This window comes from Balaenoptera ricei, chromosome 3 (assembly GCF_028023285.1).
Source record: "Balaenoptera ricei isolate mBalRic1 chromosome 3, mBalRic1.hap2, whole genome shotgun sequence".
Classification (NCBI taxonomy): Eukaryota; Metazoa; Chordata; class Mammalia; order Artiodactyla; family Balaenopteridae; genus Balaenoptera; species Balaenoptera ricei.
Window position 1 is genome coordinate 168,123,568 of NC_082641.1, and position 22,240 is coordinate 168,145,807.

At 47.3% G+C, this 22,240-nt stretch overlaps 1 protein-coding gene and 3 non-coding genes across 8 annotated transcripts; 3 read left to right on the forward strand and 1 right to left on the reverse strand.

Moving 5' to 3' along the window:
• Nucleotides 1-549: 549 nt before the first annotated feature.
• Nucleotides 550-10,444, reverse strand: TRIM41 (tripartite motif containing 41). 5 transcript variants are annotated; one of them, XM_059917984.1, is made up of 6 exons: nucleotides 9,318-10,443; nucleotides 5,470-5,565; nucleotides 3,499-3,729; nucleotides 2,923-2,945; nucleotides 2,598-2,827; nucleotides 550-2,170 (listed from the first exon to the last, which is right to left on the reverse strand). In XM_059917984.1, the coding sequence occupies exons 1-6, from the start codon at nucleotides 10,125-10,127 to the stop codon at nucleotides 1,566-1,568; spliced, it is 1,995 nt and encodes a 664-aa protein (XP_059773967.1). In that variant the 5' UTR covers nucleotides 10,128-10,443; the 3' UTR covers nucleotides 550-1,565. The 5 variants fall into 5 exon arrangements, with proteins under 5 accessions (XP_059773967.1, XP_059773968.1, XP_059773965.1 ...); XM_059917985.1 differs by having other exon boundaries at nucleotides 2,598-2,725; nucleotides 3,499-3,762; XM_059917982.1 differs by having other exon boundaries at nucleotides 3,499-3,762.
• A 1,841-nt stretch (nucleotides 10,445-12,285) lies between these two features.
• On the forward strand, nucleotides 12,286-12,358 carry TRNAV-CAC (transfer RNA valine (anticodon CAC)). Its single transcript has one exon. It is a non-coding gene; the product is annotated as a tRNA-Val (tRNA).
• A 391-nt stretch (nucleotides 12,359-12,749) lies between these two features.
• On the forward strand, nucleotides 12,750-12,822 carry TRNAK-CUU (transfer RNA lysine (anticodon CUU)). The gene has a single exon. It is a non-coding gene; the product is annotated as a tRNA-Lys (tRNA).
• Nucleotides 12,823-16,084: 3,262 nt separating this feature from the next.
• TRNAV-AAC (transfer RNA valine (anticodon AAC)) lies at nucleotides 16,085-16,157 on the forward strand. Its single transcript has one exon. It is a non-coding gene; the product is annotated as a tRNA-Val (tRNA).
• Nucleotides 16,158-22,240: the final 6,083 nt, after the last annotated feature.

The window sequence follows — 22,240 nt, forward strand, 5'->3', positions numbered from 1 at the left end:
AAGGCAAGGCAACTCACCAGAAGAGCTGCTGCGTAATGACTCCTTTTCACTCCTTCCATAATTGAAGATTTAAAATAGTGTGGGATGGTCTGGAGGTATTAATACAATCACAGAGATGGCTTTTCCTCAAGTGGCAGCTAAATGACAAATGTGCAGCATATTGAGGTCTCTTACATATATCCTCCAACTCATAATGGCAATGAGTCTTTTCTTTGACTTCAATTTAGTGGGACTTCAACTAGATATAATGACATATAAAAGGACTTTGGAAATGTAATGTGCCTGAGTCTTGGGCTTGAGGGCCATGGTATGGTATAAAGTCTCATAGCAGTGGTAGAAAAGAAGTGGCAAATGATCTGCAAGTAGGTATTCTGAGGGGCCTGCCAGTAACAGGCTAGGCAGGGCATTCAAATGGAGGGGGGTAAGATTTATACCTCAGACTGTTGAAACAGAATCACGCCTGATAGGGAAGGTACAATTAATCTGTCCTCCATTAGGTGGCATCTCCTTACTTTATACTTTTCTAAAGGAGTGGACTCCACAAAAGCAGCAAATAAACTTTTTATTTCCGCAACACAACCCATCTTCCCTTTCCCCCAGGAGCATAAATTGACCTCAGCCATCAAAGCAGAGGACAAAAGCTGATAAGTGACAGAAGGCAAAGGGTTACTAGAAAAATAGATTCTGCCCAAGGCTCTCCTCCCAGGGATTCAAATCCCTGTCCCCAGGCTCCCCTCCAGGGCTCACCAAACGGAGGGACCTAAGCACAAGAAGAGAGGCTGGAAACCTGACAAAAGGAACTCCACTGAACAAAAGGGAAAGGAGCCTGGCAGTGAAAAGACCTGAGGGTTTGGGGAGGGGAGGAGCTTTGCTCCTAGATTAAGTGCTGGAAAAAAGGAAGTGGGGGAGGAATAATTTATTGGGTGATGTGATTTACGTAGTTTCGATCATGTCGACTATTCCAGATCTCTCACTGAAGCTAAATTCTGGCCAGTCCATGGAGGTAGAAATTGGGGATGGAAGGAAAATTCGAATCCTTCCTACTTCCCCCAGAGAGTAGACTGTTTATTATCCAGGTCTACCCTTTTCCCAGCCTGCCTCCCCCAAAAAAGATTCCAAATCCCTTAGCTAAAATTTGCATCAGAAAATGGAATTGGAATGAGGGCTGTCATGAGTCTTGCCCAAATCCTCCAGTCTCAGAACTGACATGAAAGTTGAACAGGGATGGGGAAAGGGAAGTTTATAATGAGATTACAATCTCCCCTCATCCCCTACTCAAAAACTCAGATCCCTGGGCAGAGGGAGGGAAGGAAGACCAGGCAGCTGTTCTCATCAGGGACCCATGCAGACCTGCTGGACAGACAGAGTAGGTGAGAAGACTGAGCTGGAGGCTAGGGGAGTTCATTAGGCTCCTAGAGGGAGAAGCAGGGGCCTGGGGTCAAGGAGGAGCACGAAGCAACGCAGTTAACAGAGGAGCCTTTGAGCTCCCAAACTTATGGGCTGCTTTCCACCACCACCCGCCCCCCCAGTGCTAACCAGAGGGGCCCCTGCGGGTGGCAGGTTGATCAAGGGCAGAGCTTGATACGGGTACCCTTGGAGAGCACCCGGAAGAAAGGGAAGACACGCTCGCCCAGGAAGGCAGCCGAAAAGGTGTGCACATGAGCCAGAGTCTCTGCATTGTAGAAGCCCAGGCGCCCGGCCTCATAGTCCAGGTACACACCAAAGCGCCTTGGTTTCTCACTTGGGCTCAGCAGTGTCTGCTCCGTTGAGCTCTGTGCCTGGTAGCGTTTGCCATTGGTGCCCACACACCACACTTCCCGCTGGAGCAGGGGCTGCTGGGGCAGGTGGAGCCGGCGGCGGCGGTGGTGATGGCGAGAGGAGGAGCTGGCATCACCGCTGCCCACAGAGGACCCCCCAGAGCCCACCTTCTCCTTATGATGGGTTGATTCACGGGCAGCACCCACTGCCCAGCCCCGCCGCCCGCCCACCTCTACCTCCCAGTAGTGCCGGCCAGAGCGGAAGCCCTGGGCCCCCAGCACGCAGCAGTCTGCAGAGAAGCGCTTGGAATGGTCAGCAACCTCCTGCCGCCGCTCTGCCAGGCGGACCCCCCGGCGGTCAGGGGACAGCATCAGGGCCGGGTGAGCCGTGTCAGGGTCCAGCGTCAGGTCCACTTGGGAGGAGGGAGGACAAATACGCCAAGGCTGGAACGACTGTTCCCCATTAGCAGCTAACTCCAAGGTTTGGCCTTTTCTTGCTGCCCTTCCCTTCACCTCTCTCCCTCCCCACCATCCAGCTGTCCTCAGCTCCCCACCCCAACCTAGAGTCCAGGCTCAAGTTCCTAGTGGCTCCCCTTATTTCCCCACTCTGTTTTCAGGACACCAGACAGGTTTTCCCTCTGGCCCCAGCTCTTATTCCCCAACACCTACCTGAGCTAGGACAAAAGCTACTCTTGGCTTGAAGCCCCCCGCCATTTGGCCTGCCTGTATCCTGCTCCATCTCAGCACCCACTATTCCCCCAGGGCCCAACTTCCCTCAGAACCCAATCTCAGGTATGTGAAGAAAAAGGCAAAGGAAGGTCAAACACATGACCTCCCTACCTCGGGCAGCCTGACAGAACATCCGGCTCATTTTCCTCACGATGGCATCTGTCAGGAAGTCATGGCTATGGGGTTGACACGGGTCAGGGGACCAGACCTCCGGGGGCTGCAGCTGTACCTCTTCACACCTGGAGGAAGGGGACCGGGCAGGGGGTGGGACCATGGTATTCCCAGAGGGAAGAGCAGAAGCTGAGGGGAAGGAGAGGGTCCAGGAGGCAGAAACTCGGGTCCTGGGGAAGGAAGGAGAGGAGCAGGATATCCAAGAGAGGCAGGGATGGGGAACCAGATGCCACTGGGTCACAAAGGATAAAGGGTGGGAACACACCTATTGAAAGTCTCCTTGATGTCCTGGGAATAACAAACAAAAAGGGGGAGAGGGAGAAAGAGACAAAGAGAGAGTCAGCTGCACAGGGATGGCTCCCTTCTCCCCATCTGATTCCAGCCAGAGAAAGAACTGAACTTGAACAAGGGAGTGAGAAAAAGGACACAAGGCCCTCAATAAACATGCATCCATCTCAACCACCCCTATGCCTCCGTATGCCTAATTTAACTCATCCTGCTGTGAGCCCAATAGAATTTTCAACCCCAGTAAAAGAATTTTCACAATACGACTTGGTCATGTTTTTCAGGATGTCGCTGTCAAAAATTCTTTCCTCAACTCGTTAAAACCCTCCTTCTACGAACTGAATCTTCGTTCTTTTCATTGCGTATAATCAACACACACACCACATTTGGCATCAACTACTCTGCAGCCTCAAAAACCTTTTGGTCTTCAGGTTAAATCATTGTGGGTTCCTCCCAATGAGAGGAGAGGCAGCTCTGGACAGGTGTTTGGTAAGCACCGCCTGACAGAGCAGACACAGGGTTCTGGAGGGTGGACAGGGAAGGGGCCATTGCTCACCTGGAGCAGCCGCAGGCCCCCCTGCTGGCTCCGCTCCTGGGCCTCAGCCAGCAGGCGGCTCAGCTGGGCAGCCTGCTCGGAGAGGCGGCTGGCCGCTGCTCCCGCGCGCCCCAGCTGAGCTTCGTGCATCTCTCGGAGGCGCCGCTCTAGCCCTGCCTGCTCTTCGGCCAGAAACCGTGTCAGCCGCCCAAATTCTGAGGCCACAGCTGCCAGCTCTGACTTCATCTGGCTCTGGGATGATGCAAAGGGGATGGTGGATACCACCTCAACACACAGAAACATAAACCTCCAATTGTGCAACTGTTGCCCCTCAATCCAAGGCAAAGGAGCCCTACATTCTGAATGGAAAAAGGGCCCTGTCCCCTTCCCCATCTCCTGGCTTTAGCAGGCACCACTTCCATGCTCCTGGCACACTGGTCCCAAACTCACCAACCACTGCCTGCAACACTTATCTCCACCCTAGCTACCTAACTTGACTCGTTCTTCAGGTCTAAGCTTACACGTTCCTAAGAGAAGTATCTCTCTTCCAGATCTAAATCAGGACCACCCTCATAAATATCATTGTATCTCCTCATGGCATATATCTCAATTTGAAATGTTGTATTTACAGTGGAGTATCTTTTAACATTGTCTTCACCCACTTCTCTGTAAGCGCTGTTGCCACAGGGTCCTCGGACCCTGGCAAAGTGCCGACCACAGAGTAGGTGCTGGTAAGAAGTTTTTGAAATGAATAAAAAATTCAGGAATCAAGATATGAAATTAGGGTCCTGGCTATACCACTAATGACCTTGGGAAAGTCACCCAATCCTTCTAGATCAGGAGTCAGCAAACTTTTTCTGTAAAGGGTCAGATAATATTTTACACTTTATGGGCCAAGAGGCAAAATCAAGGATATTATTATGTAGGTAACTTCGATATGTAATGAGAGAAAACCTCTGCCCATTCCCACCCCTTCTGCCTGAGGTGGACAATCCCAGATGATGGGCACACTTTTCGCCCAGATATAAGCTGGAGACATTCTTAGGAAAAAGAGTAACAGGCCAGAGTGGGGAGGAAAGTCCTGGCTGGCCAAGTGGGTGAAGGAAATAGTCAGTTTTACTCTCTGTCCCAGTGAAACTCAGATCCTGACACCTCTGCACTCCAGGAGCCCAAAAGTCTCAACTTGGGAAGCTGGCTAGAAGCAAGATAACTCCCCAACTCCCAGACTCAGATTCCACCACTCAGTGCCTAGCAATTGCCAGCAAAAGAGTCCCTAATGTGTAGGTGGCAATGAATGAGCACGGGCCCTGGGAAGTGGCAAGGCTCAGCCACCCTGTCAGGGTGGCAGGCATTGGGGGATGGGGGAAGAGGACAGACAGAAAGGATGCCCTGGCTTGGTCTCCAAAGCTCAGTGCCGGGCCATTCCAGTGCCTCCCGGCCTTACAAAAAGAGGCAGAGGTAAGGGGTGGGAATTAGGGGGAAAATATCTAAAAATACTCCTTAGGGAGGGGTGAGCAATAATAAAAAAAAAGGCTGAGAAACACCGGACTAGAAGATATTAGGTCTCTGCAGTGCTAACATTCCTCCCCTCATGCTCAGGGCTGCTTTGCCCACCATTTGCCATCTATCCTGGAACCTGGAGCTTCTCTGATAGCTGGTATCTGAATTTTGCCTTGCCCTCTTCTGCCCTGTGTGGTGGGCACAGCAGTATGGGGCAGCAGCTCTTGGGTTAGGTGTCAGGTGGTAAACCTGCTCTGCAGCCTTGGGCCAGGCACCAACCCTCTTCCAGCTAAACCTGTTCCACTCCATTTTGGAACCTAGGAACAAACATGCCTCTTGATCCACTAAGGCCCCTCTCTCCTCACAACCCTGGGAAGGTGTCTACCTCTCTCCCAGGCCTCGGCTGTCCCTCTTCAGCGGATCTGGTCACCCCTTGTGAGAGCCCATCTTTCCTGCTCTGACCACAGAGCCCTGTCAGGGACATTCACTCACCTTCAACTCTGTCACCCGCCTCTCCTCCTTGGCCTTCATCTTCTGCACAGCCTCCAAGTGCTTCCTCAGTGGTTCCACATGCCCCTGCAGTTTGGCCTAAGGAAACGGGGAAAGGAAGATTAGAGGCCTGGGATGCGAGAGGCACCTGCTCTCAGAGCCCACATACCCCATTCTCCCATTTTGGGTTGGGGCTCAAAGCCTGATCACCATCACAGGTATCAAAGGAGCAGCACACTCCCTTCCTCCCCTTTCTTCTCTTCAGATGATGACAAAGGCCTCCAACCCTCCACCTGCTCTCATGTACAAAGCCCTGGGTGTGCTGCTCTGAAAGTAGGATCCTGGGACTTCCCAGGCAGTCCAGCAGTTAAGACTCCACACTTCCACTGCAGGGAGCGAGGGTTCAATCCCTGGTCAGGGAACTAAGATCCCACATACCATGCAGCGCAGCCAAAAAGTAAAAAAATTAAAATTAAAATTAAAAACAAAGGTAGGATCCTGATGACTACATAGCCCCACACTCAGAGTTGGAGTAAACCTGGCTTGAGCCCCTCACCACACAAAGTCCTTCCATATGAATGTTCCTACCTATAGTCCCTTCTCCCTCATAAGCAATCTTCCTCGTAATTTTCGTCTCTAAATACTTTTCTGATGATTTTACGCCTGTGCTAAAAATCTTTCAACGGTTCTCCATGACTTGCAAAATATGAGGCTCTCATTGCTCCTTCATTTCTAGCCTCCCCTCCTACACCTCCCCTCCTGCACCCCCTCAACACAGACTCTTAGTTTTAGTCACATAAAACTTGTTTTTTCCTGAGCATAATTCCATACCTTTATCCATGCTGTTCCCTCTGCCTGGGACTGCCCTTCTACACTTAGCCCAAGGCATTCTTCCTTTAAAACCCAGCTACCTGACCATGCCCCTGATGGTCCCCAACTTCCTCTGTGATCCCAAGGAACATGAATACACCTTTACAATACTCCCCTGCACTGCAATCATTTACAAGTGTGCTGCCCCCAGGACACACAGGCTCATGGCAGCAGGAACCCTGCTTTACTTACTGTAATTTCTATGCTTCTCTCCGTCCACTGGCTTTCTCTCCTACTCAGTTACTTGCTAAATGGAAAACAAATACCCTCTCCTCCTAAAGTTTTAACTCTCTCAGCAAATATGCTCTTGAGCTCTGTGTTCTAATCATCTGTAGCAGAATCTTTTGCTTTAACGGGCTGTTAGACTGGAATGGATGAGGTAAGCCCGACTTTTGTGCTCTTTCCTTTTTTATGCCATCTACTTCTTCTGCCTTTCTCCCTCCTTTTTCCTTGAGGGGTAATACAGCATAGAAGAGCTCAAGCCTAGACTCTGATCTGAACCTGAATGCAGCCCGAGGCAAGGCATGCTTCCGGTTTCCTCATCTCAAAAAGGGAACTGGGAATAACAGAATCTACCTCACAGACACTATGCTTAGCACAGTGTCTGGCATGGCGCAAAAGATCAGTACTAAATGTTATCTAGAATTCCCTACCCAAGCCTAAGCTGCCAACGACAGCCTGATAATGACCCTTGATCTAAAGAGGTGAGTGTCCCAGAGCACAAAAGGTAGTTGTTGCACAGGTTAACTGGTCGAAGAAAAAAATCATAATAAAATTACAATCAATCCATAACATAAAAATAACATAAACTACACAAAATTTTGCCTTTTGCTATTACTGTCTACTTTTCTCCACAATAATTTCAACTCTATTAAGTCAGAATTCATGATGCATAAACTTCTCATTTAATATTTTTCCTAAATTGTTGACAAAAAATTCATACACACAAATCCAAATAGAGTGCCATTTAAGAGAAAGTTTCAAGAACGTTTAACTTTTTTGAAGCTTTATTTATACATCATTTGTGCATTATTACCTATTCAATAAGGAAATATCTCTACAAAACAACACTGTGCCAAGCTAATGCTAGTTAGTGTACATATCTGAAAAGAAACTACCTGCCTGTAAAATATCCTGTAAGTTAGAAAGGGAGTCACTCAAATTAGTTTGATATAATAAAACTTATGTATTTGCATTTGCTGATCAGATTATTTGTGTCTATGTGGCCTCTCCAAATTGCACAGCTCTACTGGCCTGGCATTCAACAGCTATGGCTAACACAAATTAAAATCCAGTTTCAGAAGCTCTTCAGAAGAGTTCTGCAAGGGGAAGGTGGAGAAGGGGTGGAATGCCCATGGATATTCCGCCCTGGGATCCAGTTAACAAAGTGACCGCACATTGTGTGACGAGTACAATTAACTAGAAACTGAGGGGATACAAAATGGAAGGACAGAAGGAGCTCACAATCTCCCCTAATAATGTAGGGCCTAAAAGGCAGGCGGTATTACCAGTTCAGTGATTCCCATACTAGCTTGGGCTTTCTAAAGATATTCTCCCTGTCACTGATTCAGAATCTCTAACGGTAGGGCGCACTGTACTTCTGAAAACCTCCACTAATAATTGGGACAATCAGCCACGTTTGACAATCACTGTGTGCAAGGAATAGTTACTTGTCATGAGGGGTGTAGGTCTGTGTTAGCTGTATGTATCACTCACAGCTGAGAAGCTCTAGACAGCTCACTCTAAAACTGGGGTAATGATAATAATACCTAAATAACGTTACTGTAGGAATCAGGGGAAGGTGTGAAAACACAAGTCATAAAACAAAAAGCTCTGTGCAGACTACACAGAAGAAGCTACCCTCTCCTCCTGGTTCCACTGCTACAAACCCATCTGGGCCTTTGCTAAATAATGTTATTTCTACTGGTTGTCTCACACACAAATCTCCTTTATCTGTGTCCAAAGAACCAGGATCAGAAGTAGGAGGCAAGATCTTAACTAAACTAGAATCAGACTCCAAGAAGAAAAGTCACATGTCAGAAAAGTCAAACAAACAACAGACATCCAAACGGCGGTGATGCTGTTAACAGTATAGGCCAGGACGGGGGGTGGTCATAACCAAGTCCATCAGTCACTAGTAGCTGTGTGGCCCTGTGTATATTACTTAAATCTCTCTGTTTCCCAATCTGTAAAACAGAAATACAAACCATATCAAACTCACAGGGTTGTTCTGAGTTTTAAATGAGACAGTCCATGAAAAGTGCTTAGTACAGTGCTGGGGTACATACTAAGAAATTAAAGTTCAAAGACATTCAGAGACTAAAAGCCAGGTCTTCTGACTTAAAAACCTCTCCCTTTTTTCTGAATTCCCAGGAAAGGTAAGAAGCCCTGGCCACTACACCAGAATGATGCAGATGCAAGGAGAGAACCAAGCTGTATCTTGGAGTGGGTGGGGAACCCCTGAGAAAGCAAGTGAGCAGCATATGGGTGTGATACGAGTAGTCAATACTACATTCCTGCTCCTCAAAGCCCCTTCTTATTTGAGCCCCAAGTTCTTTCCATTTCTAGGGGTTTTAGTCAAGGATACATTTAAGAGTCACCCAGAGTTAAATGAGACTGGTAGTAAAGCCCTAGGGGCTTGTCACTTGCATTCCTATTACTTAGGGACAGTGGGAGTGTAAAAGAGCAGTGGCTTTTCCCCAGAAGACAAAGCCCAGAGCTATGGCATCACCAATTTTGCCAGATCTCCTTTGAGGAAGCCAGTCTTCCCTGGTCTCCTTCACTGTGTCTACTTTGTCTGTGTCCAGGATCCTTCTCACTCTGACCCATCCTGGTGCCAGTAAGTGCTTAGGTAAGGAGAATCAGCTCAACAGTACATGAGGTTCTTCGAGTGGGGCGGGGGGGGAAGACATGTTTCCTTTTCCCAGCTCCTCTTACTTCTTCTCCACCCCCACTAAACTCCCATCTTCTACTTCTCTCACCTTGTACTCCTGCACCACCTCCTCCAATGGCACCACGCTGTGCTGTTTGTGGCTCCTGGATTCTCGGCACACCACACAGATGGCTTCTTCATCCACCTCGCAAAAGAGCTTCAGGGCTTCTTGGTGTTTGGGACAAATGCCCTGCTCGTTCCCACGGCTCCCTCGACCAGGGGTTGGGTGCATCTGCCGAATCACCTGGACCATGTTGGCCAGCTGCAGGTTGGGGCGGAAGCTCCGCCTGGGAAAGCTCTTGCGGCACTGGGGGCAGGTGAAGCACCTCCGAGGGGCTGGAGGCGGGGGCAGTGGGGTGATGGGATCTAGCTCCTCTTCCTCGTCCTCCTCCAGCACTTCCTCATCATCCTCCTCATCCTCCCCCCTCAGGTCCCCCTCCACGTTCCCCAAGTAGTAGTCCAGGTCTTCCTCCTCGTCCTCCTCCTCCCACACGTAGTCCATGTTTTCCCAGTTGGACCCGCCCATGCCACTGGTCCAGAACACACCCTCCTCTTCCTCCTCAACTTCCTCCTCCATGTCGCCCTCATAGTCTTCATCCCGCATTGGGGTGTCCCACCCCCCACTGGCCCCCACAGCGTCCACTTCCTCCTCCTCTCCGTCCTCCTCCTCTTCCTCCCGGTCTAACTCATCCCTGTCCTCTTCATCCTCCCCTCCCCACAGTTGGGTTACACACACTCGGCAGAAGTTGTGCCCGCAGCCGATGGACACAGGGTCCGTGAAGTAATCGAGGCAGATGGCGCACACCGCCTCCTCCTGAAGGGTCTGCACAGGGTTGGGTGCCATGGCAACGGCAGCCATCTTAGTGTCCAGTCAGCCAGTGTAGACGGGCGTTGGGGGGGGTGGGGGGCGGGGGGGGTCTTCACTCTCAGACGCCCTGACGACCCAGCCCCACCCCCAGCCCTGCCTCTCCACACCTTGCCTCAAGCGCAGCGAGAGAAATGTCCTCCCGACAACCCACCCCTCCGCACAGAGTTCCCTACTCCCAGACGACAACCGTGTCCCTGAGAGGGGAGGGGACACAACTGAGCGCTACCGCCAAGTCCCTCAGGTGGCCCTGAGTGCAAATCTACCCCAAAGCTACCTTGGCCTCCTCATAAACCCCCGCCCCTCCTCACTTCCTGGCTCCGCCCCCTCATTTCCGTCCCCCCAACACTTCCGGTGCTGCGAGCCACCCAAGCTCGCGAGTTCCATCCGCGCTCACGCTACATCCCTTTCTACCCCTCTCCCGACCCTTACCCGCCCCGGGCCCCTGGTGACAGGAAACGGTGAGAAGACGCTCTAACAGGCACTCGGGAACAGGGCGGGAGACCTAGAAAGACGGAGGCGCAAGCCTCTGTGATGCGAGGGAGCAGGGAACGCAGACGAAACAGAAAGCCCGGCCTCCCCCATCGCCCGCCACTGGGGATAAACTTCGGGGTACGGTGGAAGGGCTTGGCGCCCGTCTGCTCTCGGTGCTATGACCGTATCGGCCCGGCGCCATCCTACCGACCGGACACGGAGAACTGCAGCAGGGACTCCGCACCGCCGATTCCGGAAGCGGAGGGGCGGCGGTTGGTGAGCGCCCTGAAGTACTTCCGGCCCTTCTAGGCGAAGGACTTTGTTGTTTGAGGGCTCTGAGCGTCCCTCCGAGACTGGGGGGCGGGGCTTGTAGAAGTGCGGTGGAGGTGGGACCGGAGACCCTCCCCCTCCTCCTCCCCTCTGTAGTTGGCATTTCCACACCCATTTTAGAAACTGCCGTCGGTCACTATCGCATCGTTTAGATGAACTTTCCTAATTGCCATCATCAGTAAAGGAACGGTTGCAAATCATGACATGCGCATTCACACAGTGGAACGCTTTAGATATAAAAAGGGAATCCTCTTCAAAATGTACAGTATTCTGAAGTGAAAAAAGCAAGGTGCTGAATAGTGTGTAGAGTATATCTGTAAAAAATGGGGGGGGGGAATAGGATGTTAAATATATGTAATAGCTTTATAGTCTTGTGTTTACTCATAAAGTAAGGGCAGTTGTTCCTACCTCAGAGGGTTTAGTGAAATTAATGTAATGCAAAGCTATTAGAATGTTGCTTAGCACATGGTAAGTGAGATACAAGGTTTAGCTACCCATTATTATCATCGTCGTCGTCTATCTGGAAGAATACTAGTTTCTCTGGGAAGTCTGAGGATCCAGGATAGGAAGGACACTTTTCCGTACGTGTCGTTGTGTGTCTTTTGAATTTTGAACCATGTCAATGTATTGCCTTAAAGAAAAAAAAAAAGTGTTTTTTCCCCCAAGTGCTGTCGATTCATTTAACACTTTATGAGCTGTGCACCACGCGTGCTCCACGCCCAGAATACCTCGAGGTCTGTCTTCGTGGAGTCGCAGTCTAAGAGCAGGGACTCAGACTGGGTTTTCGGAATTGATTTTACTTGAGAGAATCCTAGGGGGCATGTAGAACGGTATCAGTAAAGATACTGCTGTGGTACTCAGAGCAACTCTGCCAAATAGATTATTTGTGCAATAGAAATAATACTTGATGCTTTAAAAAAATATATATCTCGCTTAATTAAAAATTAAAAAAAAAAAAAAACTGCGGGGAAAGTTACAGGACCTATATCCGTGTACAGAATCCCCAGCGAGTGTCGGACGCTGCGCGATGCCAGGGCTGGGCACGCAGAATTGACCCTGATCTCGAGGCCCTTCCCGCCTCTTGGGGAAGCTCCAAATGGACGTGCTTTCTAAAGTGGTGGTCCGAACGCGCCAAAACCACGAATCCTCGTGTGTGAACTGTACTAGGCCGTGCCGGGAGCTGCGAGCGCTACTGTGGCAGAGAAATGGGGCCACAAGACCTGAACACGGTTCAGCCGGCCCCTGATGGGAGCCCCTTGTTCCTCTGGATTTGTGGCGTTTCTCAACCCCGCCAGTTCCGGCCACGTGTAGATTTCAAGGTGTAATCAGTCACAGTTTCGCTGTGGGTGTTTCCGTGGTGTAGTGGTTATCACGTTCGCCTCACACGCGAAAGGTCCCCGGTTCGAAACCGGGCGGGAACAACTTTTGGTCCTAGTCACCGTCTCTCCCGCATCCCGGACAATGAAGGCTGTCACATGAAGGACAAGTGTGTGTGTTTATCTCTATTTCTGTTTCTCGGAGACTGGCCGTGAGGCGGTACCGTAGCGGTCTATATTCTCCATAAGTGCTCCAACGTAAATTCGGGTCTCGTTACCTCAGCTAATCTCTTTGCTCTTCCCCCTGGAAGCCTGCACGGCCACCTCTTCCGTGTCGAGGGGGCGTAGACTTCGGACCCCTCGGCCCTAGTCATTAGGGCAGAGCCAGGCGCACAGTTGGCGCTCCATAATACTTCTGCGGTTGTTTAGCAGTGTGTCTGCATCCTTGCTTGTGGATCTTGGTCCCTAGGGACAGAAAAAGTACCTTTTCGTAGTCGCCCGGCTAGCTCAGTCGGTAGAGCATGAGACTCTTAATCTCAGGGTCGTGGGTTCGAGCCCCACGTTGGGCGCTATATCGTTTTGGAAATTAGGATAATAAAAGAGCTTTTGATGCAAGGGCAGCAAGGTATTCTCCAGAACACGACCCGCACTCGAGATGGAGTGCACCCAGCTCTAAGGCCTATCGCTTCCCTAAAAGGGAGAGTGAAGGGTGACTGCCGGCGGACAAATTCCTAGGGGCCTGTTCCTCAGACCACATTCCGCTTACTGAAATCCGCCTATCAGCGCTCAACATGTATTAGGCGCCCTCTGTTTACGAGACGACCCGCCCGCGTGTGCCGGGCAAGCTGCCCTGGGAGGGAGGGCACTGAGTGGCCCCTGGAAGCTGCGGTAGGACCCCAGGGCCCCCTGATTAGCGACCACCTTACCAGGTGATTTAGAGGTTAGTATTCTGCGCTCTCACCGCCGCCGCCCTGTTTCGATGTCCGAGACCCTCATGTTCAGTATACTCTCTTTATGCTCAATATTGAGTCGATCTTTTGTGAAATGTTGCCCCACACATCCCAGCCTCCACATTCCCCACACACACAAAGGAACGTTAAAATGTCCTTTCTTGGAACACCCTAACATGAACATCTTCAGTTTACCGGTCTTGTCACGAAATTCTTCCTTAACTTCACTTGAATTCATTCTTTTCCATTTATTGTTCCTTAGTCCTGCAAATTCAGCCCATTTTCTATTTTCCGTCTGTAGAAGTCTCCCCACATACATACCAGACCACGAGAGAAGTCCGTCGATTATATAAAGCTGGTTTATTAAACTTGCTAAGCGAAGGATAGTACCACCTTCAGTCTCAGAAGTGTATCAAAAGGGAGCGTTAGGGAGGATTTAGCATGACACCCTCTGAGAGCAGTGTGGACAGGAATTGGGCAGAGTTGGTAAAATAGGCAGAGTTGCTAGTACAGGCCTACCTCACGCGTCCCTGGGGAGTTAGTGTTATTATGGTCTTTTCTTGGAACGTTTGGGTCTAAACAAGACGGTGTTAGAAGAGTTCGAACTTTGGCATTTCGTCTTGCACAAATGCTTGTGGATTCGTTTGCAAAGTGGTTTCAGGGTTATTTTTTACCACCCTTAGTGGGACTGGAAAACATTCCTAAAAGATTCTGGCTTTTTCATTAAGAGAAAGCCGAAGTGCGCGACAGGAATAAAGATGCAGACGTAGAGAATGGACATGAGGACACGCGGAGGAGGAAGGGTAAGCTGGAACAAAGTGAGAGAGTGGCATGGACATATATACACTACCAAATGTAAAATAGCTAGTAGGAAGCAGCCGCATAGCACAGGGAGATCAGCTCGGTGCTTTGTGTCCATCTACAGGGGTGGGTTAGGGAGGTTGGGAGGGAGATGCAAGAGGAAGGAGATATGGGGATATATGTATATGTATAGCTGATTCACTTTGTTATAAAGCAGAAACTAACACACCATTGTAAAGCAATTATACTCCCATAAAGATGTTTAAAAAAAAAAAAGAGAGAGAGAAAGCCTAAGTGGACAAGCTTCTCTTCCCTGTCTCCCAACAAGCCCAGGGCACGCCCGCCCGAGATTTTTGCTACAATTCCTGCTGTTCTCTCCTCTCCACCCCTTCCACTGCCGCCCCTCGGGCCAGGTCTGGTTTAGAATCCCTGTGATAGTAAGTGACCCACGTTGCTCTTGGCGTTCATAGATTCAGACGTTAGGCAAACGCATGGTAGGATCTTTGGTCTTTTTCTCGAGCGGTAGTAAAAGCTGCAGAGGCAGAAGGACTCGCACCAATTTACGTCTTGGATTCTTTCAGGAATGATGAGGAGGAGGTGTGAGGGGACTGAGACCGCGTCAGGGAGAGGGGCTGGAAGGACACAGTCACGGTCCAGACAGGAGGCGGCTGGCGCCAGGGGCAAGGCAGCAGCCAACCGGAGAAGCGGTGAAGGAGCTGGATGTATGGTTTGTACTCAGGGCAAGAGAGGGGTCTCCTGGATTTCTGCTTTAGATGATTTAACAACCGAGATCGGATACTGAAGATTGGAAGTGGTGGGGGAGAGAGGAGAGAGGAGTAATGAGTTCAGTCTTGAGCAAGTTGGGAGACGTCTAAAGGGACATGTGCAAGACAGGGGAGAGCAGTCTTAGCTGGAGTCTCAGTTGCAGGGATAGAGTGTGGGTCAAGCTGTGAGCTGGGATCTGACCCTCAGGGAGATGGCCTCAGGTACAAGAAGGAGTCGAAATAGGAGGAAAGCCAGCAGCGAAGCTTCTATTGAAGCCAAAGGAGTCGAGATGTGCAAAAGGGGACGACAAGTGGGTAGAGTCAAATTATAGTCTAGGAAGGGAAAATGGTAAAGCGTCCATGGATTGGGCCACTTGCAGGCCCATTGGTAACCTTGAACTAGACTTGGACAAGAGGGCCTCCTGCCCTGTGCTCTGGGGAGAGGGCCTTCCGTGTCACAGACACTTTAAGGATCCCTACTCAGTAGGACTCAGCCTCTGTTCCAATTCCTGGTTACCTAGGTCTTTGGGAACAAGCATCGGCAACAGAAAAACATTTTTCAATATTATACCATCGATACTACTCTTAAATTTGCATACATGTAGATCTACATATAGCGTATGTTAAACCTCATCCCAATTCTGGACATTGAATGAGTTTTATTTTTATAAAATACTTAAAAGATTTCACTACGTTTTCAAAATTTCATAAATTTTTTTCAGCTTTATTTAAATAACATCGACTTAAAATTTGATATTCACTAATTTCAATCTCCCCTTTATTCTTAATAATTTTGTATAATTTCTAAGAAATATATAATTATTTTGAAAGCATATGTGAAATTAATTTCATTGTTGCTTGTTCGTATCTAATTTACATTTTGACGAAAATATATTCAAATCTCATATATTTTGAATGTATTTGAACCCTTTAGATCTAACTGTCAATAGAGCACAAATTATCTGAAAATTTAAACCCGGCAGCTGTCTCCCTAGAAGACAGAGAGATAATGCAGAGGGTTATCCAGCCTCAAGCCACATGTTACCTTCCCTCCCACGAGGGCCGCTGCTTTCATTCACACTTTTTTTTTTTAATTGCTACACTTGATTGATTTCACTACCCACTAACGGATCGCGCTCCACAGTTTGACAAACACTGTTACCCGAGCCCACCAAGGGACCGGTATTCCGGGGCAGAATGGTTCCGGGGGCTCTGAGCCAGCGGGTGGGCGGGGCGGGGGTGGGGGATGGAGAGGGTCCTGGACATTGACATGATCATAAGTCCTATAAAAGGTATGGAAAGTAAAGTTACAGTGTGTTTCCGTAGTGTAGTGGTTATCACGTTCGCCTAACACGCGAAAGGTCCCCGGTTCGAAACCGGGCGGAAACAGTGGTGTTCCATCTCATTTTTTTCCCCCTGCTTAAAAACAGTGTCTTCCAGTTAACTTGCCTACTTCTGTCATTTGTTGCCGGAATGCATATGCATAAAAGTACGCATAACTTTTACAGTTTTATCCATACTCCTGTCTTTTCCAGTCTATTACCAGTTCCCTTCAAGCTAATATGTTCCAGATCTCTAGGTCTGTAGTGCAGAAGCAGGTGGTCTATGTCATTAGAGCCAGACTTCACAGAACTTAAAATCCTAGAAGATTTAGAGGCAGCAAAAGGCGGGAATGCCACTCAACGACAAATGAAATATTAAAAAAAGTGCAAGAAGGAGTGCGTTGGAAACGTAGAGTGGAAGTCAGGCCGGGGAATTGTTCACAGGAAAGATAGTAGTAATAACCACACTATCTATCACAGCATGTTGACTGTGTCTGGTCTTGTTGTAGGTGTCTCCCTCTACTGTAGGTGAGGCCACTGAGGCACAGACACGTCACATAAGGTGAGCAAATGTGGGGTAGAGGAAATAGTAGACGGTGCTGAAGGACGGAGAATAGGGGAAGAAACAGGGCACCGAGAGAAGTTCAAGTCAGCACAGCCGGAAAAGCACCTGGTTCTGCCAGTGCTCTGCTGGTGCCTGGCTCCCGCTCGGCGCTGCTGGCTATCGCGACAACCTCCACCTTACGGACACCACCGTGAGCGAGTCTGAGTTTTTCTACCCTGACTGGTTTCACTCCCATCCCGCGCCTCCTCATCAACCTGTCCTCAGCGGCAGTGCAGAACAGTTGTAAAAAGAACCATCAGTCTCTCCAGAGGTGTCTCGGTCAGCCGCCTTCTTCACCGATCCTCACTTCCTGCGCATCTGTTTCAGGCCTGTGCCAAGTGACAGGTGTGTTGAGAAACGGGCTCCAGAGATCAAGGGAAAAAGGCAGCGAAGACTTCACAGAAGCAGACCAGCGGTGCTTGGAGTCCCCCAAACAGAGTTCCCGGCCGGAGAGATGTCAGTAGAGAAACACACGGTGTGGACTTTTGCAGTGCAGCCTGGAAAATGGGGTTCACACTTGCATACACCTGACGGTACACCAACTTACACGTGAGAGAAGCAACTTCTTTCCCAGGACTTCTGTCAAACTTGAAAGTCAAGTAGAGAAAACATCAAAGTGGTAAATCAAATTCTCTTTCAAGTTTCACGCTTTTTTTTTTTTTTTTTTTTTCTTTTTTGGCTTCGCCTCGCAGCTTGCGGGATCTCATTTCCCAGACTAGGGATCGAATCCTGGCCCTGGCAGTGAAAGCGCCGAGTCCTAACCATTGGACCTCCAGGGAATTCCCTAAAGTTTCACACATCTTAAATGCAGACAGAGCATAACCAAAAATAGCCCAGTGATGGCAAAACTTGTTAGGCCACCTGCATTCACATAACTTACACACACACAGAATCAGTATCGGGCCCATCTCTTTATCATTGCTCTTTTATACTTATTTGTATGCCTTACCTGGGTTTACAGATGTAAACCCAACCAAGAATGACAGGGCCCTGTCATGCAACTTAGAGCCCTAGAAGAGTGAAGAATTTTGGACCCCACTTGGAAGAATTCTCCCAGGCTTTCCCCTGCTGACCCAATTTCTTTTTTTTTCCTCATGTTTTTCAGACTAATGTGAGATGAGTCAGTACAGTCCCTGCATCTGAGGCTCTGGACTGCCAGAGGTTCTCTTGCACCCCCTCCAAGCCGACCCAGGACTCTGGGAGGCCAGGACCGTCACTCAGTCCTGTCACTCTTCTCCAGGTGGATTTTGGTCTGTGCCTCAGCTAACATAAGAGTTGTCATCTGACTTCCTTGGGGAGACAGTAAACAAATTCAGTGCAACACAATTAACACCAAAGAACCAGCTGGACTGAGCAATAAGCTCCACAGAAAGCTGTCTCACGTGAGTCATATTTCTTTTGGGTTACATTTAATGCTAACTTGTCAATAGGACTTGACAGCTTTCCTAGATTCATCTTGTTTCAGTTAATGCTAAAATTATTCTCTTTTTGTTGCTTAAATTGTAGCTGCTTGTCAGGGGAAGCCCCTTTAAATTGGCCCCTTGGTCCTTTCAGCATTGCCCTGGCAATTTGAGAGCATCCTTGTTTCCTGGTAGAAACTCACACTTCGGGCCTATCTATAATTTTTCCTGGATGGATGCAGGAGAATGTTCAGTGAGCTTGACTGATTGATTGATTGATTGATTGATTGATTTTCAGTGAAGAGTAAAAGAAAAGAGCCAAATCTGGGTGTCAGGACAGTGCATGGGGCCAAAAGTCCCTGGCTCCCCCACTTCTGAGGTACCCTAGGGAAATCCTTTAAAGGATGTAAGCTTACACTGAGAGCTCTATTTAATTGTAGCTTTGCTAGATCTTTACTTTTTTTTTTTTTTTTTTTGCTGGTTTCCAGAGTTTGGCTTTATTTTGCAGTACAGAAATCATTTGGAGCCATTGTGAGACAGACATCACTGAAGCAGAGGCTCTGTCAAATTACTTTTTTTTTTTTTCAAATAAACCTCAACATCATTACTCTACAAAATTATTTACCTAAATCTCTCACTCAGAAGTAATTGTATTCCTTTTTGCTTTCATTTTTTAAACTTTTATTAGAAAATTTAAAGTAGACAGAATGGTATTAGGAAACCCCAAGTACTCATCACTCAGCTTCAACACTTTTCTCTCTTCCACCATTTCTGTTTTATCTCTACATCTACCACTTCCCATCCCACTGGCTCTTTTCTTCATAATCCTCATAGATCTCATGGAATAGCCTTCTATAGTCACTCTATTGATAATCTCCCTTTCCCTCTGGTTCTTTTATGTGTAAAACTTCAAGGTTAGGAAATAATGTTAATAGCTACAAATCTCATGAATTGGGTCCTTACCGTGGACTAGAAACTGTTCTAGATGCTGGGCATCATTGACTCCTTTGCACCGTTGCAACCAACCTGTGGTGTGCCACTATTAAAAGGAAACTTCATTCACTCATTCATTTACATTGCAGTGAAAAAGACAGACCAGGTCCCTGCCCTCCTGATGTTTACCTTCTGATGGGCAATTAAAATAACAAACAAACAGATAGAAAAATAATCTCAGAGAGCGATAAGGACTGTGAGAAAATTAATGAGGGTGATCTGATAGAGTGTCAGGCAGAGCACAGTATTAGAGAGATATGCCAGAAAAGATGCATCAGAAGAGGTGACAAAGAGCTGAGTCAGGAAGATAAGAAAGAGCCAGCCTTCCAAATATCTCGGGGAAGAGGCCTTCGGGAGAGGGAGCAGAGAGTTCAAAGGCCCTGAAGTAGGAGTAAACTTGGTGGGTTCAAGGACGGAAGACCAGGGGCTTGGAGGCTAAGGAGCCACACCTATACCTCCTTGGCTCTGCATTCGGATGACTGCCTCCGCACCATTTGCTGGTTTTGTTTGCAGGTGGATAGAAAAATTAGTGGAGGACACGGGATCTTACGTCTTTGAGGACTCCCAGGCAAATGAAGAATACAGTAAAGTTTTTAACACAATGTGGAGTTTTTAAGGACAAATGAATTAACACATAGGTTCATTCAGAAAATTTCAAATAAACAATAAACACCAGCTCTAGATTCCAGCTGTGACCTAATCAGTGCCTCCCCAGTGCCTCCCTCACCTCACCACAAATTGAAGTTTCAGATAAATTCTGTAATTGTCATTTAAAATGTCTAAGAGAATATCACCAGTGGCTTAGATGTTCAGGAAGATGTCTTTTGGTAACCTTAATTCATGAAAGAACCAGTGAAAGGGATTGTTCCAGTTGTTTCAAAAATTTCTAGCTTTATAAGAAGAACAACAATATTTGTAAATTAAATTTAAAACCTTGAGGAAAACTAGACTTTAACATTTGCAACTGTAATACATTGAATATTAATCACAAAAGAAGTATGTATTGAAAAGAATACATACTTTTCCCTATTCAAAAGCCTCCGCCTTGCCCTTAAGACACTAAACATCTCAAATGATAGCAGAGAGGGTTTCCCAAAATAGCCAGTGATTTTAGTTCAGTTGGTCCTGACACAGACTAGAGGAGCAGGTCGTTCTGGGTCATCTTTTTGGCCACTCTTCCTTTTGCAGGCAGTCCTCCAGAATTAGCTTGCTCTGGTTGACATTTTGTCTTCCTCCTTACCCACAATTCACATTCCCCATGACACCAGCATGTGACTGAGACCTGCCTTTTTCCTGGGGGGACTTGCACCCTTAAACCAATGTGATATGACATAAACAGCAATGAAATAACGGGTGAGCATTTGATAATGATTGAACCTTCTCTCCTGATGCTACACAGACCATAGAAGAATGATTTTCTCAAGTTTAGTAAAGGGAAACCAGTGGCTGTTAAAGAAAAAGATGATACTGGAGTATTTTTAGACTAATTAGAATATAGCCATGAATATATTAAACCTGGAAGTAATCATCTGTTTCAAATGAGGTTTTTAAATAAGAATATTCGTGTGGGTGGTTGATTAATAATTTACACATAATTTATGTATAATCATTGTTTTAGACCACTTCACAAACTACATGCATGATCTAATAATTTATATATCCCCCATATGACACCAAGGCCTTTATAACATCACATACAAATTTAATGTCTTATATCTGGTTGGAGTCTTCTTGTCCAAGGAGAAAATTTGCCGAGTAAAAAATAACTGAGCAGGCCTTTCCAATGATATCATGGCTTTGCAAGTGAAGAAAACATGATGGCCTCCCACAGAAACAGGACTGAAAAGAGAAAAAAATAATGTTGTCCTGTAGAATTAGATTAGAAACCATAAATTAGAGTGACAATGTGATCTTCAAAAATCTTTTGTCCAAGTATGTGCCTGTGAGAGGCAAAAGGAAGGTCCCTCTCCCCGTTGGCCCTGCAATGGTTATTATCCTATAGGACAGACAGTGAGGGACCCTGTTAATTTTAAGGGGGTAGGGACAGTCACATGTTAGGTTTGTTGTTAAAGCATCCCGATGCCACCAAGGCAGTGAAGAAACAGTCAATCTCATTCATGACTGGTGGGAGGTAAGATCACCCTATAGGACCCATAGCCTGGTGATTTGTCTATTTTACATTACAACTTCATATATACCTTGACCCAGGAATCATACTTCTTGGGAATTTGCCTTACAGATATAAGTTCAAAAGCACAAAATGACAACACTACATGCTTATTAACTGCAGCATTGATTGTAATAGCAAGAGATTGGAAACTATGAATATCCATCAGTAGGTGATCTGTTAAACTAGGATTCATCTACAATGGAATATTATGCAGCTGCAAAAAAAGACTGAGGAAAATTTCTATGTCTTGAGATGGAAAGATCATCAAAATATAACAGAGCTGTAATTATATTTTTGTGTAAAATAGGGGAAAACAAAAATATATTTGCATTAAAAAACTCTGGAAGAATATGTACATAGATCCAAAACTTGTTACCTAAGAAGGGAGGATGGAAGTTAGATTCTTTTCACTGAATATTTTTATAGATGGTTCAATTTTTGAACAGTACAGCTTATTACCTACTCAAAAGATGTTTTAAAAACTCATTTTGTGGTGCAGCCTCTGTGGAAAATGGTATGGCAATTCCACAAAAAATTAAACAGAGAAATACCATATATCAGCAAATCCACTTCTAGATATATACCCAAAAGAGGTGAAAGCAGGAACTCAAACATGTGTACTGGTAGTACACCCATGTTCATAGCAGCATTATCCACAATCGCCAAAAGATGGAAGGGACCCAAGTGTCTATCGAGAGACAAATGGATAAACAAAATGTGGTATATACATACAATGGAATATTATGTAGCCTTAAAAGGAAGGAATTCGGACACATGCTACAACATGGAAGAACCCTGAAGACATTATGCTAAGTGAAATAAGCCAATCACAAAAGGACAAATATTGTATGATTCATCTTATATGAGGTCCCTAGAGTAGTCAAATTCATAGAGACAGAGAGTAGAATGGTGGTTGCCAGGGGCTGGGAGAAAGATAGTTAGGGAGTTAACGTTCACTGGGTACAGAGTTGCAGCTGGGGAAT

Bases quoted from the DNA above. Each gene is read 5' to 3' on its own strand.
- TRIM41 (XM_059917982.1), bottom strand. From the start codon at position 10,127: ATGGCTGCCGTTGCCATGGCACCCAACCCTGTGCAGACCCTTCAGGAG. The intron at 3,763-5,469 runs GTGAGTGAATGT...CTGTGTGTTGAG, and splicing joins GGCGGGTGACAGAGTTGAAG to GTGGTATCCACCATCCCCTT. The intron at 2,828-2,922 runs GTGTGTTCCCAC...TTCCTTCCCCAG, and splicing joins ATCAAGGAGACTTTCAATAG to GACCCGAGTTTCTGCCTCCT.